The following is a 14,241-nucleotide window of genomic DNA, read 5'->3' on the forward strand; positions in this document are numbered from 1 at the left end:
TATTGTCAGTGGTACATCTCTTCCACCAGTGGTCTCTAAATCACCTGCAGGTGTGAATGTGAGTGTGAATGGTTGTTTGTCTCTGTATTTAAGTCCTGTGACAGAATGATGATCTGTCCAGGGTGAACCCCTCCTCTCACCCAGTGTCAACTGGGATTGGCTCCAGCCCCTGGCGACCCTCAGAGGATCAATGGTGTATGCTGATGGATAATTGATGCTCTTGTTGGACTTCTCCTTTTTGCTCCAAACCCTTTCTTCAGTTCTCTGGTCTTCTACTCACAGGAGCCTCCACAGGCACAGAAAAGAGTTTTGGGAGATTTTTCTAAGCTTGTGGATGTTGGTGGTGATGAGCTGTCATTTGGCTCTAGAAGAAAACTTGATGGTGGTTCTGTTCTCTGATGGTCACTGAACAGCCTTGAACCCCTGTGGATGGAGCCCAGTGATGTTCAGTTCAACAGTTTCCTGTTAAGTTTCTGACCTGTAGAAGCACCATGGAGAAGTTTTTTCATGTGTGAGTTCTCTTTTTTATGGCATACATGAAAACAAGCACTCACATGATAAACAGTCCTGTCAGTGGTTTCATACTGTTCATACTGTAATGCTGCAACAGTTGATAACAAACTCCATTTTATTGTCACTCCAAATATCAGACAGGATCCAGGAAAGTATTGTGGCTAAAGCCTTGGAGGTAAAAACCCCGTTGTTCTGACAGTGTGACATGACTTGACCACCTGTAATGAAACACAGATATCCCAACCAATATGTACACTCAGCACAAACAGTGTCATTTTATTCTCTGATGTTTATGTGTGTTCACGTTCACGCCTCTGCAGCAACAGTTCAGATGAAATGTGCTCTGACTTACTGTGTGGTGGCTCTGGTATTTGATTTTAACATTAAACAAGAACTCCAGTGGTTTGTGTTGTTTTCCTATAGTTTGTCTCTTTGTCCTCTGCTCTCTCTGGACTTATGAGGTCTGATCTGGGATCAGCACAGTTTCATCTCAGGATTTAACAGGTTTATTGTGATCATTCAGCCATTCATCTGTGTCCTGTAGGTGCAGGTGGGTTCCAGGCCTCAGGGTACTGTCTGTGAGTTACACCTCCCACACTGTGAAACAAAGGAACTCTACAGACCTGCCCCCTGTAGGCTGCAGAGTTCATTACAGCCACAATCACAACACCCACACTGTGACGTTTGTCCAGGTTTGTTTTCCTGCACTTTTTTACCTTTTAGTGAATGCATTTCATTTCAATTCAATTCAATTTTATTTATATAGCGCCAAATCACAACAAAAGTCATCTCAAGGCACTTTTCATATAGAGCAGGTCTAGACCATACTCTTTAAAATAGGTATTTACAGAGAGAGACCCAACAAATCCCACCATGAGCAGCACTAGGCGACAGTGGCAAGGAAAGACTTCCTTTTAAAAGGCAGAAACCTCGAGCAGAACCAGACTCAGGGTGGGCGGGCATCTGCCTTGACCGGTTGGGTTGAGAAAGAAAATGGGGGAGAGGGGGTAGAGAATAGCAAGAGATGAACATAGCATAACACAGGTTCCATGTAAAAAATGTAAGGTGATACCAATAATACAGTAATAGTAATGATAGTAGTGTAACTGCTAATGTAGCAATAAAACTAATAGCAGTACAAGCAATTTCTAATTCTAGCAGCAGGTGTTGAGTGGAGTTGTAGGAGCAGCAGGAGACTTGTCATCACAGATCAGACTCTACAGCTCCAGAGGCAGAAATACCTGCAGAAAGAGACAGAAGAGGAGAGAGAGACGAAAGAGCACAATACTACAGGAAAGAGGAGATACTGAGTTAGTAACATGTAACATGGGATATGAATCCATATTGAGTGGAGAGAGGGAGAGAGAAAGAGTGAGAGAGAGAGAAAGAGAAAGAGAGAGAGAGAGAGAGAGAAAGTGAAGCTCAGTGCATCATGGGAGATCTCCTGGCAGTCTAGGCCTATAGCAGCATAACTAAGGGATGGTTCAAGCCTGAGCCAACCCTAACTATAAGCTTTATCAAAGAGGAAAGTTTTAAGCCGACTCTTAAAGGTACAGAGGGTGTCTGCCTCCCAGACCGAAACTGGGAGAAGGTTCCACAGTAGAGGAGCCTGATAACTGAAGGCTCTGCCTCCCATTCTACTCTTGGAAACTCAGCATTCTGAGCATTCTGGGAGCGCAGAGTCCTAGTGGGATTGTAGGGGACTATGAGATCTTTGAGGTATGATGATGCCTGATCATTAAGGGCTTTGTAGGTGAGGAGGAGGATTTTTAATTCTATTCTGGATTTGACTGGGAGCCAATGTAGAGAGGCTAGCACAGGAGAAATATGGTCTCTTTTCCTAGTTCCTATCAGTAAATGTGCTGCAGCATTTTGAATCAGCTGCAGAGTCTTTAGAGACTTGTTGGGGCAGCCTGGTAATAATGAATTACAGTAGTCCAGCCTAGAAGTAACAAATGAATGGACTAGTTTTTCTGCATCCAGAAAATGTCTCATTTTGGGCGATATTACGCAGGTGAAAGAAGGCAGTCCTAGAAGTTTGTTTTATGTGGGAGTTAAAGGACATATCCTGATCAAAGATGACTCCCAGATTCTTTACAGTGGAGCTGGGAGCCAGGGTAATTCCTTCTAATGGAACTACATCATTAGAAAATCTATTTCTGACATGTTCAGGACCGATTACAGTGACTTTAGTTTTGTCTGTGTTCAGCAGTAAAAAATTGCTTGTCATCCTAGTTTTAATGTCCCTAAGGCAAACCTGGAGGTTGGCTAGCTGATTGGTTTTGTTAGGCATTTCAGTTGGCTACAGTCATGAGGAATCACTGAAAGTTGAAATAACCCCTGAGGACAGACAGTAGAGTATACTGGTGGTGCAACAGATTGTAGTTGATCTGTGATTTGTGATTGTCAGTGAATTATAAAAGGTGTCTTTTGTTACCCTGGAGGTCCATCCATCTCAGGTGAGGGCAAAAAGCTTCTCATGACATTACAGAGATGGAAAACAACTAAACTTTAATTAAACTAAACAGTTTGTCCTGAGGGTGACACCAGAGGAAAGTCACATTCAATCACACCATCTGGGGAGTGTCAATGAGTTTTATCAATTTTAAGGAAATATTCAACTTTTGAACAGTATCTTGTGTACAAGTGGAATTTTTTGCCTGATGGTGGCACTAGAGAAAAGGTATTGGAATCCTCTGGGACCATGAATGAACAGGCAGCCTGACTGCAGCAGCAAGGACACAACTCCTCACTGGCTTCCCATCTACCAAAAGCAGCAGTGGTGTTTGATGAATTGCCTGACCTGGGCAACTGTTTAATTCCTTAATGACCACTCTAAGTTTCATAGCTATAGAATGGAGTGATCGGTATCATTGTAATGAAGCTCTGCTCAGTAAAACAGAAGTTGAATGTCTGTGTTTTCACAGCTCCCCTCCATGAAGACCTGCTGTCAGTCATCCACATCACTGATGATGGAATGAGCTTCCTCAAACCGCTGCAGATCACAGACACTCATGTAATCGTCAAAGTCCCTCATCTGTCCTCCTTCGGCCTGGTCTGGGTGAGGAAGAGATTAGAGAAGTTAACAGGAAACCAGTTAGCGGCAAAGTTTTGTTGTTCCTCCAACCATCAAACCTACAAACACAGAGACAAATCCTCAATGTGTTTCTCCTGCCGAGAAATGTCCCCCTGGATGAGGTAAAGACTGGTGAAACGTTATACCTCACTTTCAGTCATCAGTATCTATCAGATATTATGGTACATAACTCATCTGATTAAATGGTGCCTTGTTTATCGTTGCTGAAATGATACTGAAACAATAACCCTTACCCAAACTACTGACAAAGCCCAGGTGATTTAACAAACATCCAGTCTGCTGATTTATCAGTCGGGCTCTACTGGGGATGATCCCTCTGATTAACATGTTGTTCTTTGGGTGAAGGCAAAACTGGAAAATTCTAAGTACATCCAGACTCCGTCCTACTGCAAACTCATTAAATATCAGAGTTACTCTGTTCACTGTGGGAAGGTCCAGAAAGTTCAGCCTAAGGTGAGTATTTCAAATAACAGGTTTGGTAACACGCTGACAGGATTCATAAATCTGCTGTTGCTCACCTTTACTTTGGACACTGTTAAGATTCTGATGCTGTTGTTACTGGTTTTCAGAGAGCAGAGTTTGACCTGGATCTGGAACCAGATTATCTCCCAACGTTTGAGATCCGCCTGCCAATAAACATGGAGGAAGCCACTGTAATGATCAGAGGCCAAACAAATTTGAACTGGCTGGTAAAATTTTCATCTACCTGCAGCATCACTCCACCTTATTGTGCAGAACATTTCCTTTGTACTTTTTCTTTTTTGCATTCTCACATGGTTGGAATTAGATCTCTGTTTAAAAGTGACTGTTTTTTGTCTGGTTTTCTTCCAGATGTGAGAAGGGGAACTGTACAGAGCAGTGTCCCAACAGAGGACAGTGTCTCCTCAGAGGACTTCACAGCAGAGGCGAGGCTGCTCTTAGTTCGTAAACAGTTACAGAGTATCTGAACCTGTTCTAAACCCGCTCCTGGATAAACTTCTTGAGCATGGTGTTGTAAATAATGAAGAAAACCAGAGCAGATAAAGCCAGAGACGTGATTGACACTGTGCGAAGAAAAGGAACTAAAGCCAGCTCATTTCTGATCTCTGCTCTCTGTGAGGAGGATCCCTGCCTTTCCAGAGAGCTCAAAATAAGATGAAGCAAAGACCCGAAATAGTGGATGTCATCCATCCAGTCCACCACCCCCAAATGGTCTTTCTCTGTGAAGGTTGGCAGCTTCTCCTCTACCGCCCCAATCACCGCGGAGTTCCCCAGAGATCCATTTAATCTGCTTTGTATCAGCTCCATTTAGGCTCCATCCTCCAAAGTCTCCTTCCACTGCCACACAGAGACAAATAAACCCTCAGGGCTCTGCTCTGTCACACCCTTAATCACCTCCAGAATGTGAAATACTGGGTGTAAAATAATTGGTTCTACTGTTTATAATTCAGTCATCTCAGACCATCTCTGTCCCTGTTCACTGTTAGACTGTTAGAGTTTATATTTTTATTTAATATTTTTATTTTTGTTTTTATTGTATTTTTTCTTACTTTGATCTATACTTTTTATTCTGTTTTACATTGATGCACATGTTTTGATATTTCCTTGTATTCACTCACTACCATTCATTGTTATTGTGCCTTGACTGCTGTCATTTTAATCACTATAGACCTATAGCTTAGGTTAGGTAACTTTATTAGTACCCGTAGGTAGATTTGTTTTGCAGCCAGCAAGATCATGACATCCATTAAAAGTAAAATACAAAACACCAAAGTTAAATTCAGGTGCAACATAAAATACCTACCAAACATGTTAAAAGTTAAAAGTTCCTCAACAGACCATAAAAGCAATAAAACAATAAAAACAAGTTCCCCTAATCAAGGTTGGTTGATAAAGTCACAAGTAAATCACTTCTGGAACTGGGCAGCGGTTGTTTTAAATGGGCTGCAGAAATAAACTTGACTTGATTTGAAAATTTCAATTTCTGCAACTCAACAGTTCAACAGACAGAGATGATCAGTAATGATCTGCAGAGAGTCTGTCATTAATGTGCCTCTTCCCTCTGTTCAGCTCTCACCTAATCTCTGTCCAAAGCAAAAACACCAACCAACAGACAAAACTATATCCTGAAGAGGGCCAGGGATCAGACTGAGAGCCGATCCACAGGTATAAATTCTGCATTTAAACAAAATGATGTGGTCAAATCTGAAATGAGGAGAGGGTGATGGGGGGATGATGTTTTGTGAAGGTGGAAGGAGCTTTCCAAAGTTTGAAAAAATGACCCTGATCATGTCATCAGGGTGATGATGTCAATTAAGATTACATTTTTTACAGAGAGCCTGCATAATTATCTCAAATGCCAATTTCTTTTAAAAGAAGTGGGCACCTTCCACTTGTGTAAAATCTCTAGCGTACTCTACTACTTTAAATTATTTTGGTGGTTGCTGTTGGGTCGTCGGTGACCCCACACATACGTCCCTCTGTTTATGTAAGCTGAAGAGTCTAAATTCCATTTAAGTATCATGTCTGCTTCATTATATCTTCAAACAGCCAGAAACCAACCCACTACTCCTATAATATCAACTGGACACAGTTTTTTGTGCATCAGCTTAATTAAGTCAAACTGAGCTAATTTTAATTGCACAGTATGAAGTGACTTCAAATAGAGAAGGTCTTAAAATAGATTTTAACGCTTTGCCCCTCTGTAAGTCAGGCCAACAAGATCATGTAATAATGCAGTGATTACAATCAGCAGGTTTATTATAATGACTTTACACTGCACTGAGAAAGTAAGTTTTTAATTGTGAAACAACAGTGTTAACATGTGTATCATTAATACTAAAAACAAAACTAAACAAAAAACAAAAATGAAGCAAACAAAACCAAAGACAAAACAAAGACAATAATCATACAGAGCTGCTAGTACATGCTGAGTATAAAACACAAAGATGAGAGATGACATGGAGGTTCAGGGTACAGAGAGGAGCAGGTAAGAGGACAGTAACATGTCCCACATGCAGTATGTGATCAGAACCAAAGTGAAATGTGACTGTGGAGGGTTTAGTGTCACTGTGGATGATGGGTGATGGCAGAGGGACACTGATAATTTGAATGCTGGGTAGTTGAGCCATAACTAGATTTAAATGTCGCAGCAACAGCTACCGCTACATGTTTGTCATGTTTCCACTATCATTCCAAACTGTGCATGCTAACATATTAGCATGGAGGCTACACTCATTCAAGATAATGTGTAGTTAAAGGTTCCCTGTGAAGTTTCTGACCTGTAGTAGCACTATGGAGCTTTTTTTCTACACACACGCATGCAGCTGAAATTCCTGCTATCCCACCGATCTATGGTGAACACAGATGAACAATACAGGATTTAAAATATTTAAAAGATCAGCTTTGCAAATGTTTTATGAGAAGGAAAATGCACTTTACACTTTTATTAGATGTGCAGGATACACACAGTGACTAACACTAAATGGAAATGTAACAATTGTTTGTTTAAAAGAAAACTCCACAGAACACCTTTAAGTCACAAAGAAGAGTCTAGTCATATTCAGCTTCTCTAAAACATATGTATTTTACTCTTCATTTATCCCTAGGAAGACAGCCGACTGCTGACAGCATGCCTTGCCATCTTAACATTAACAATCATTTGAACATTTCAAAAGCCACTGTGTAAAATTCAAACCATACTGTAGTAATCCTGCCTGAGTAACTGTAGGCCTTTTTCATGAATGTTTTGACGCAATAGAAAAAGCAAACGAAAAGCAAATGTAAATAATTCAGTGAATGGTGGCTGAATTCTGTTTAGCTGCTTCAGTTAACTGTCACACTGTCAGGGCTTACTGGGACACCTGAATGGAACTGAGCCACCGTTATTAGTAACACCTGTACTTTTCCTACTCTCACAAGTCAAAATTTCAAAAATAATTTATATTGTCACACTAATGTAACATATATGAGTCTCATAAAACTGCAAGCAAGTACATGTATGGGTGCAGTGAGTCATTATAATTAACTACAAAAAATCATCTCAATAACTCTCACATTGGTTTTCACTTCCAAGAAAATGATCTAGATTAAGGGTGTCCAACTGATTTTGCACTGCAAACCTTTTTCATACTACTAACATGTTATGAAAGGTGGGGTGAGGGTGGAGGGGGTATCATCATTGCAGTGAATGTTTGGCATTTTAACATTATAAGACACATGCCTTATGCCTTTTTCTCTCCTACTTTTCCTGGAAAAAGTCTTAAATTGTCATTGGTTTTGTCTTTAGTCACGACAGCTACCTAGTAGCAACGGTAATCAGAAAGCACCACCAGAGTACGGCACATGCCTACACCTTAGACCTATACCTGCACCTTTAACAACCTGACCTGATTGACTGTACTACCAAACTAATCACCCGGATAAGACCTGGGAAGCTGTATACTGAAGCTAAAATCTTTCATCATCTTTCATCTATTTCTGACTATTAGCTTCTGCACTACAGCTGGACTCTGTCTCCTCCTGTCCTCCCACTGGCTGCAACATTTGATGAGCTGGGATGCAGATTGTTGGCATAGAGAGAAAAAAAAAATAGATAAATTCAAACTGAAAACAACCAAATTTGAAAACAAGCTTTACACAACGCATGGTCTGGAGAACCAGGTCTTGGGTTTGGTATCAGAACTTTACACATCACATACAGATGAAGTAGCTGATTACTTTACATACCAATGACCAACTTTTTTCAACATTAGCACACTGTCATTGAGAAAAATAAATACTTCAGTGGTGCCAGGTTTAAGGCAATTAGTGCGCAAATAGCCTGGAATAGCCTTTAACATTTTATGATTTTGCCAAATGTGGTTCTATACCAGTCTGGTCACCAGTAGAGAACTGGCAATCACTGTGAATATAAGATGTAAAGCAGACAAAGCATGCTTCAACAGCCTCTCTTGAATACAAAATATATTATGAATATCTGAATAACAAGTGCAAAAACTGAAGGAATATCATGCAAGTTGTCACTCAAACACAGTACAAGAAAAAGAGCAACAGTTCATGCTTAACTCTGTTAACTATTGACGCCAGGCAGAAAACATGGTCATTACAATAAAACACAAACCCAGGTATTACAGAATACACTGAGCTGACTGAACATTATGGAGGTGTAAGCTGTCTGTGCTGGGTAATAACAACAGTGAAAATGTAACAGGCAATACCCACACTAACGTGGATACAGATAAAAATGTTATATCCATGTGGCCCTTTCCTCCACACTCTCACTGTTATTTCAAGCTAACTGCACCCAGACTGAAAGTCCTGCCTGTGCTGTAATCTAGCCACTGCAGCTGTGTTCTCTGTCCAAAACCTGTGAGCGCCAGCTCTCCAGTACAACATACTACACCTGGTCACATCCAGCAGTGCTGCCATCAGAAATACAACAGACATGAACTCATTAAGGTTGGTGCAACATTGTTTCTCCTCCCTTCAAGATGGAGTGTTGGAGTGGCTCTTTAATAAGGTTAGCAGACACAGACAAATATGTTAATGACAATACCCAGAGGGTGTGATCATGTAATAACCTCTACTGAAACACTGTAAAAGTCACAATGAATCTGAGGAGACAGAAGGTTTAACCTACTAAACCACCTGGAGTAAAAGGTCTCTTTTGTTGAAAGGGTCTAATTATTCAGCTCTACTCCTGGTCAAATTATGGTGCTAAGGCACATTTTAGGCAACTTGACAGCAGCAAAACATTGTTTCTGCTGACCCCCAGTGGTTTAACCTCTCACCTCACTGCAGTGATGAGGAGGTTCACTCTAGATCATGTCAGTGCACAATGACGTCACTTGAGTGTGGTTACAGGTGTGACAGAGCACACCACTGACCACACAACTAACCACACCCAGCAGCTGTGGTCAGTGAGGACACCCACAGAGGGTGTTAGAGGACATCCTCACTCTGACAGGACTTCCCCTTTCAGAGTTTTTAAAAAATAGTAGAGGTTAGGTGGGGAGGCAAATTTCAATGTTAGGCTTGGCCTCATGGCTACATAGTGCCTGAGGATGCGATGGCTATGACAATAAGACACTCAGTGTAGGTAGCATGGAATGTGATGTGCATGCCTGTGGTGCTAGCAATGAGAGCTAACCATTGTATCTGTAAAGGCACAGAGGCCAGCTGCACTTTTTCAGCCAATAAAAACACATTATTACATCTACGACTACTCATCCGATCACATCTAAAGGCAAGAGTATTTATACCTATTCTGAATGGCCACAGTTGAAGGCAGGGTGAAAAGCCATCACAGAAAGAGAACAAACGTGGATATGGCTGCATTCACACCAAAAAAAAAAATGTGTCACATGGGCTTGTGATTACAACAAGGTATGGGGCAAAATCTGAGTGTGATACAAAAAAAATCATACAAAGAAGTCTTCATAATGTTTTGGTTAGACATGCTGCCAGCATACACACAAGTAGAAAATATTAACCAGAAATTTAGACTTAAAACAGATAAAACACCACATGACTGCACAGTGATGTGCTCTGTCATGGCTGGGCTATACAACTCACTAAAGGCCATCATGATGTTGATGAATTTCTCCTCCATGTTTAATTTCTAGAGATGCTTTTACACAGAGATTGCACTATTTAGTATGACCCTTAATGACACTGGTTTTGCTGGCATATTTCCAAACCAGAGAGTGATGTTAGCGGCATGATATGAAAAACAGCTCTGAACTGTGGCTAGGAGACTACACTGAGAAATAATAACTGAAAAATAAATGGAACCACACCGCTAATTACAAGAACCAAACCTTATCAGGCTCAGTGACATTTGAAAATGAGATTAGATCACGATCTTTCATACAACTTGCACTACTAATGAAACTAACACAAAGTGTCTTGCAGTCATCTAAATAAGTCAGACAGTTCAAATCAGTGATCCATACTTCTAATCCATGTGCACATGGATTTACAATAACCAGGTTACTGCAGTGCATGTAAATGCGTTCCCCAGTTACCTGCAAACCTGGTGTCATACTGCCAAGCAGTTTTTGTTATACACGCATGTATCTCAAAATTAACTTCCTATGCACATTTTATCCACTGGGTGGAGCACTAAGCAAGATTTTTAAGTAAATTCTTCCACTGGTGCATTATGTAGTCAACTGATGACATGTTCTATCTGAGTTACTTCAAAAACTTTTGGGTGTGGTTGCTCTTTAAAGGATATATGAGACAACCAATCCAATCGTTTTTCTGTTGGTTTGGCACTTTAATGTGGACTACAAGCAAAAAGTATCTTAAAAACATGTGGAGCCAAAAATTTTCAACACGTGACAGTTTTGTCCGTGTAAGTGTGGATATAGAGCCCAGAATGTAAAAAGAGGCTAGGAAATGTTGAAACTCAGCAGTCCAACCCTACAGTGTAATCATTTAATTTATATTCCCTACAGTCAGTTATATCTTCCATTAACTCAGCTCAGTATTATAAAGGCAGCCATCTTTTTATAAAAATAAGTTCACATCATCATCTGCACATCTTGCACATCATCCACCTCTCCACAGCATGTGGGACAACTTGGTTCTTACATGATTTTAGTACTACAGACCAGAAACTCAAGAAGCAGATTAAGTCAAAATGAACAGGGCAGCAATTGAACACAACAGCAAATTCATATTTTTTATATGGCTGTTTTTTTCCAGAGGGATTCATTTACCTGCTTTCCATGCTGTAACTACTTTTGCTTCCTTGTTCATTGTTGTTTCTACTGTCAGATGAATTCAAAACCTTTCTACAAGCAAGAGCAACATGGTGGGTTCCTGACATTTAAACCTATTTAGCCTAAACAAGAATGACTCACTACATTGTCAAATGTTTGTTATACAAATGTTAGCCTGTTAGTGAGGTTAAACACTGATGTTAAGACGTAAAGGGCTGCCCACATACCTTTGATACCAGTGGGGGAGTTACTGTTTGTTTATGTTTCCTCTCTTTGTGCCATGCTGTGCTGCCTGCTCTCCCTTGCCCTGTACATGTCACAATTTTTCCAGAACATATATATGCTCACATTTAAAAATATATTCATATTTGATGATTTTCTTATGTTTTTGTGTAAAACTCCAATAGAATTCCTCATTTAAAAACAATCCACTAGTTGGTCCCATAATGAAAAAAGGAAAAAACATTTCTCCATCTCATTTTTATGTGGTAAAAATAGCTTTCTTTTCCCCCTTTCTCATTCTGATCGGATTAGGAGCATAAACATTGATGATGGAGGGATCAGAGGTGGCTCTCTGATTCACATTTGTCAGCAGTTCCATTCTCCAGTGGCCAGGTGGACAGTCCCAGTTCACTGAAGTTCATGTTGCTCTCGTTGAGCCGTTGTACACGATAGGTCTCATAGTGGATGTTGTGTGTCACATCTTTCAGGTCCTGCAGGTGAGACCTTTACAAAAACACAAACAGAAAGTTTCACAACTTGATATTCATTTTGCTACTCTCTATCTGATTAATCTGACTCCTGTGGGAAATTGCTTTACCTAGCAATAACCACACCCTACATTTGCAAGGGCTTGCAGTTTTGTACAATCTTTCACTTAGGGACGTTGTGAAAAAATGTGTTCAGTTTAGATTTTTTTTTTGGCTTGTTTGACTGTTCCACTGTTCACACCCAGTGGATGGATTGTCCATTTCGGAACAAAGGGTTACTAAGTCTTAAACTTTTGATGTGAGACACCTGCTCCCAGGTTCTGTCTCTCACTCCCATAGTGTCTGGGCAGACATCACACCAAATAAGAGGAAGCCTCAAAGCTTCTCCCTCATGCAAACTTAGTTGTATCATTTAAATAGGCTTTTCTGACACAGGACATAGTCTGAGTTCTCCAAATCACAAAACACATTTCCTGTGAGTTGAGATTTGTCCCATTCACTTTGCCCTACATCTTCACATATTTTACAAAATATCGGGTCCGATACCCTGTTCCTGTACTCGTAATAGTGTTCCGATACCACAGCCCGATACCACTTTACGGCAGCGTGACGTTCACTTGGGCAGTCAGGTGCTAATTGAGAGCAAAGAGGAGCACACTCGGCAGTGTGGAGGTATTTCACAGTGGATGATAGTGACTAAAGTAAAGCGGACTGCAAATTATGCTCTGATAAAACATCTAAAAAACCAACACGACGTCAAGTTCAAAGCGTTTGCTAATAATGGCAAACAGCAACAACCAACTTTACAGCAAACTCTGGAGAAGAGGGAGAAGATGCTAAGAGACAACCCACGCGCAGTGAAAATAACAGAGGCTCTGACCCAGCACATTGCTCTTGATGACCAGCCATTGTCGGTTGTTGATAATATGGGATTTAGACGTCTTCTCAGCGTACTAGAGCCAAGGTATGAGACCCCTACCCGACACCACATCACTGACACAGTGTTGCCAAAGCTACATGACTTTGTGAAGAGGCACATCCGCAGCCTGTTGCAAGACATTTCAGCCCTCAGCTTCACCACTGATATTTGGATGAGCAGCGTTAGCCCGGTGTCCCTCATCAGTTTAACTGCACAGCAGATTGACAAGGATTTTACTCCGTGAAGAGTCGTCCTGCATGCAGAGTAAGTGAGTGAGTAAAATGTGTTTCAGTGCCATATATAATGGATTGTTCAAATGTCAGTCACAGCAATTTCTTACAGCCAGAGAATGAAATAATATCTGATGAAAATAAAACACGTTTTCAAGTAAATGTACGAAGTGTAATGGCATTAATAAGTACTCGTATTGGTACTCAGTATCGGCAAGTACTTAGATCCAAGTATCGGTATCGTATTGATTTGAAAAAAAGTGGTATCGTTGCATCCCTACTTTTAATGTGATTAAGACAGATCCTGTACCAGGTCAGCTTTTACCAAAACAATAGGAGCTGAAGGTTTGTTTGTTGCTTCCAGCTGTTTGTAGGACAAAGACAACAGTGTAGTGACACATAATTTACGTGGTCTCTCTGACACATACAGAAAGGTCTGTGAAGAATGATTTTATTGATGTGGCTGACCTACAACACTGTCACTTCAGCAGGGACAGCACACCTCTATTACTTTTAGAGAGACTCTAGGGTGAATGCTATGAAATGCAAGACCAGTGTCATTAAAATGGTACTAATACTAATAGTAATACTATACTATTGAATGTCATTTTTAATTAATTACAACAGCCCTGTGTTTGAGGACATGAATATGTATGAATATGTGAATTTTAAAATGTTCAGGGCCATCTCTCAGCTGGTTAACTTCGTATGGTACAAGGTACACAGTACAAGAAGTTAGCTTGGCAGTAGCCTGAGCCTGCCTTCAGCTGCTGTCTGTCACATCATTCACATTGTATTGGTAACATCTCTTATGATTGTTATGATTTTCCCAAATGACTCCTATCCCATCTAGTAGCAGCACTGTCACTCACCTGATGAGTAGATCTCTCAGGTTGGCAAACTCACAGTGTGCCACATTTTCAACTGTGGAAAAAGAAAAGATTTATTCTGGGTTTGAAGGAAATTGATTAGAATGATAATAATCTTGTGTTGGACTAATCACTTTTTCAGATATGGTGGAAACTTATGTATCTGTATGTTTCATAACATGCAACCAAAGTAA

The 14,241-nt window shown here is 40.5% G+C and overlaps 1 protein-coding gene across 3 annotated transcripts in view; it reads right to left on the bottom strand.

The window, feature by feature from the left end:
• Positions 1-6,331: 6,331 nt before the first annotated feature.
• The window catches only part of septin12 (septin 12), a 62,757-nt gene continuing 54,847 nt past the window's right edge, over positions 6,332-14,241 (bottom strand). For all 3 annotated transcript variants that reach the window (XM_018698370.2, XM_018698372.2, XM_018698371.2), the window contains 2 exons: positions 14,051-14,102; positions 6,332-12,045 (listed from right to left, as the gene is read on the bottom strand). In XM_018698370.2, coding sequence (XP_018553886.1) covers positions 11,880-12,045; positions 14,051-14,102 — 218 coding nt within the window. In that variant the 3' untranslated portion in view covers positions 6,332-11,879. The remainder of the gene's footprint in view (positions 12,046-14,050; positions 14,103-14,241) is intronic.

Source organism: Lates calcarifer, linkage group LG11 (assembly GCF_001640805.2).
Source record: "Lates calcarifer isolate ASB-BC8 linkage group LG11, TLL_Latcal_v3, whole genome shotgun sequence".
In the NCBI taxonomy this organism is placed as follows: Eukaryota; Metazoa; Chordata; class Actinopteri; family Centropomidae; genus Lates; species Lates calcarifer.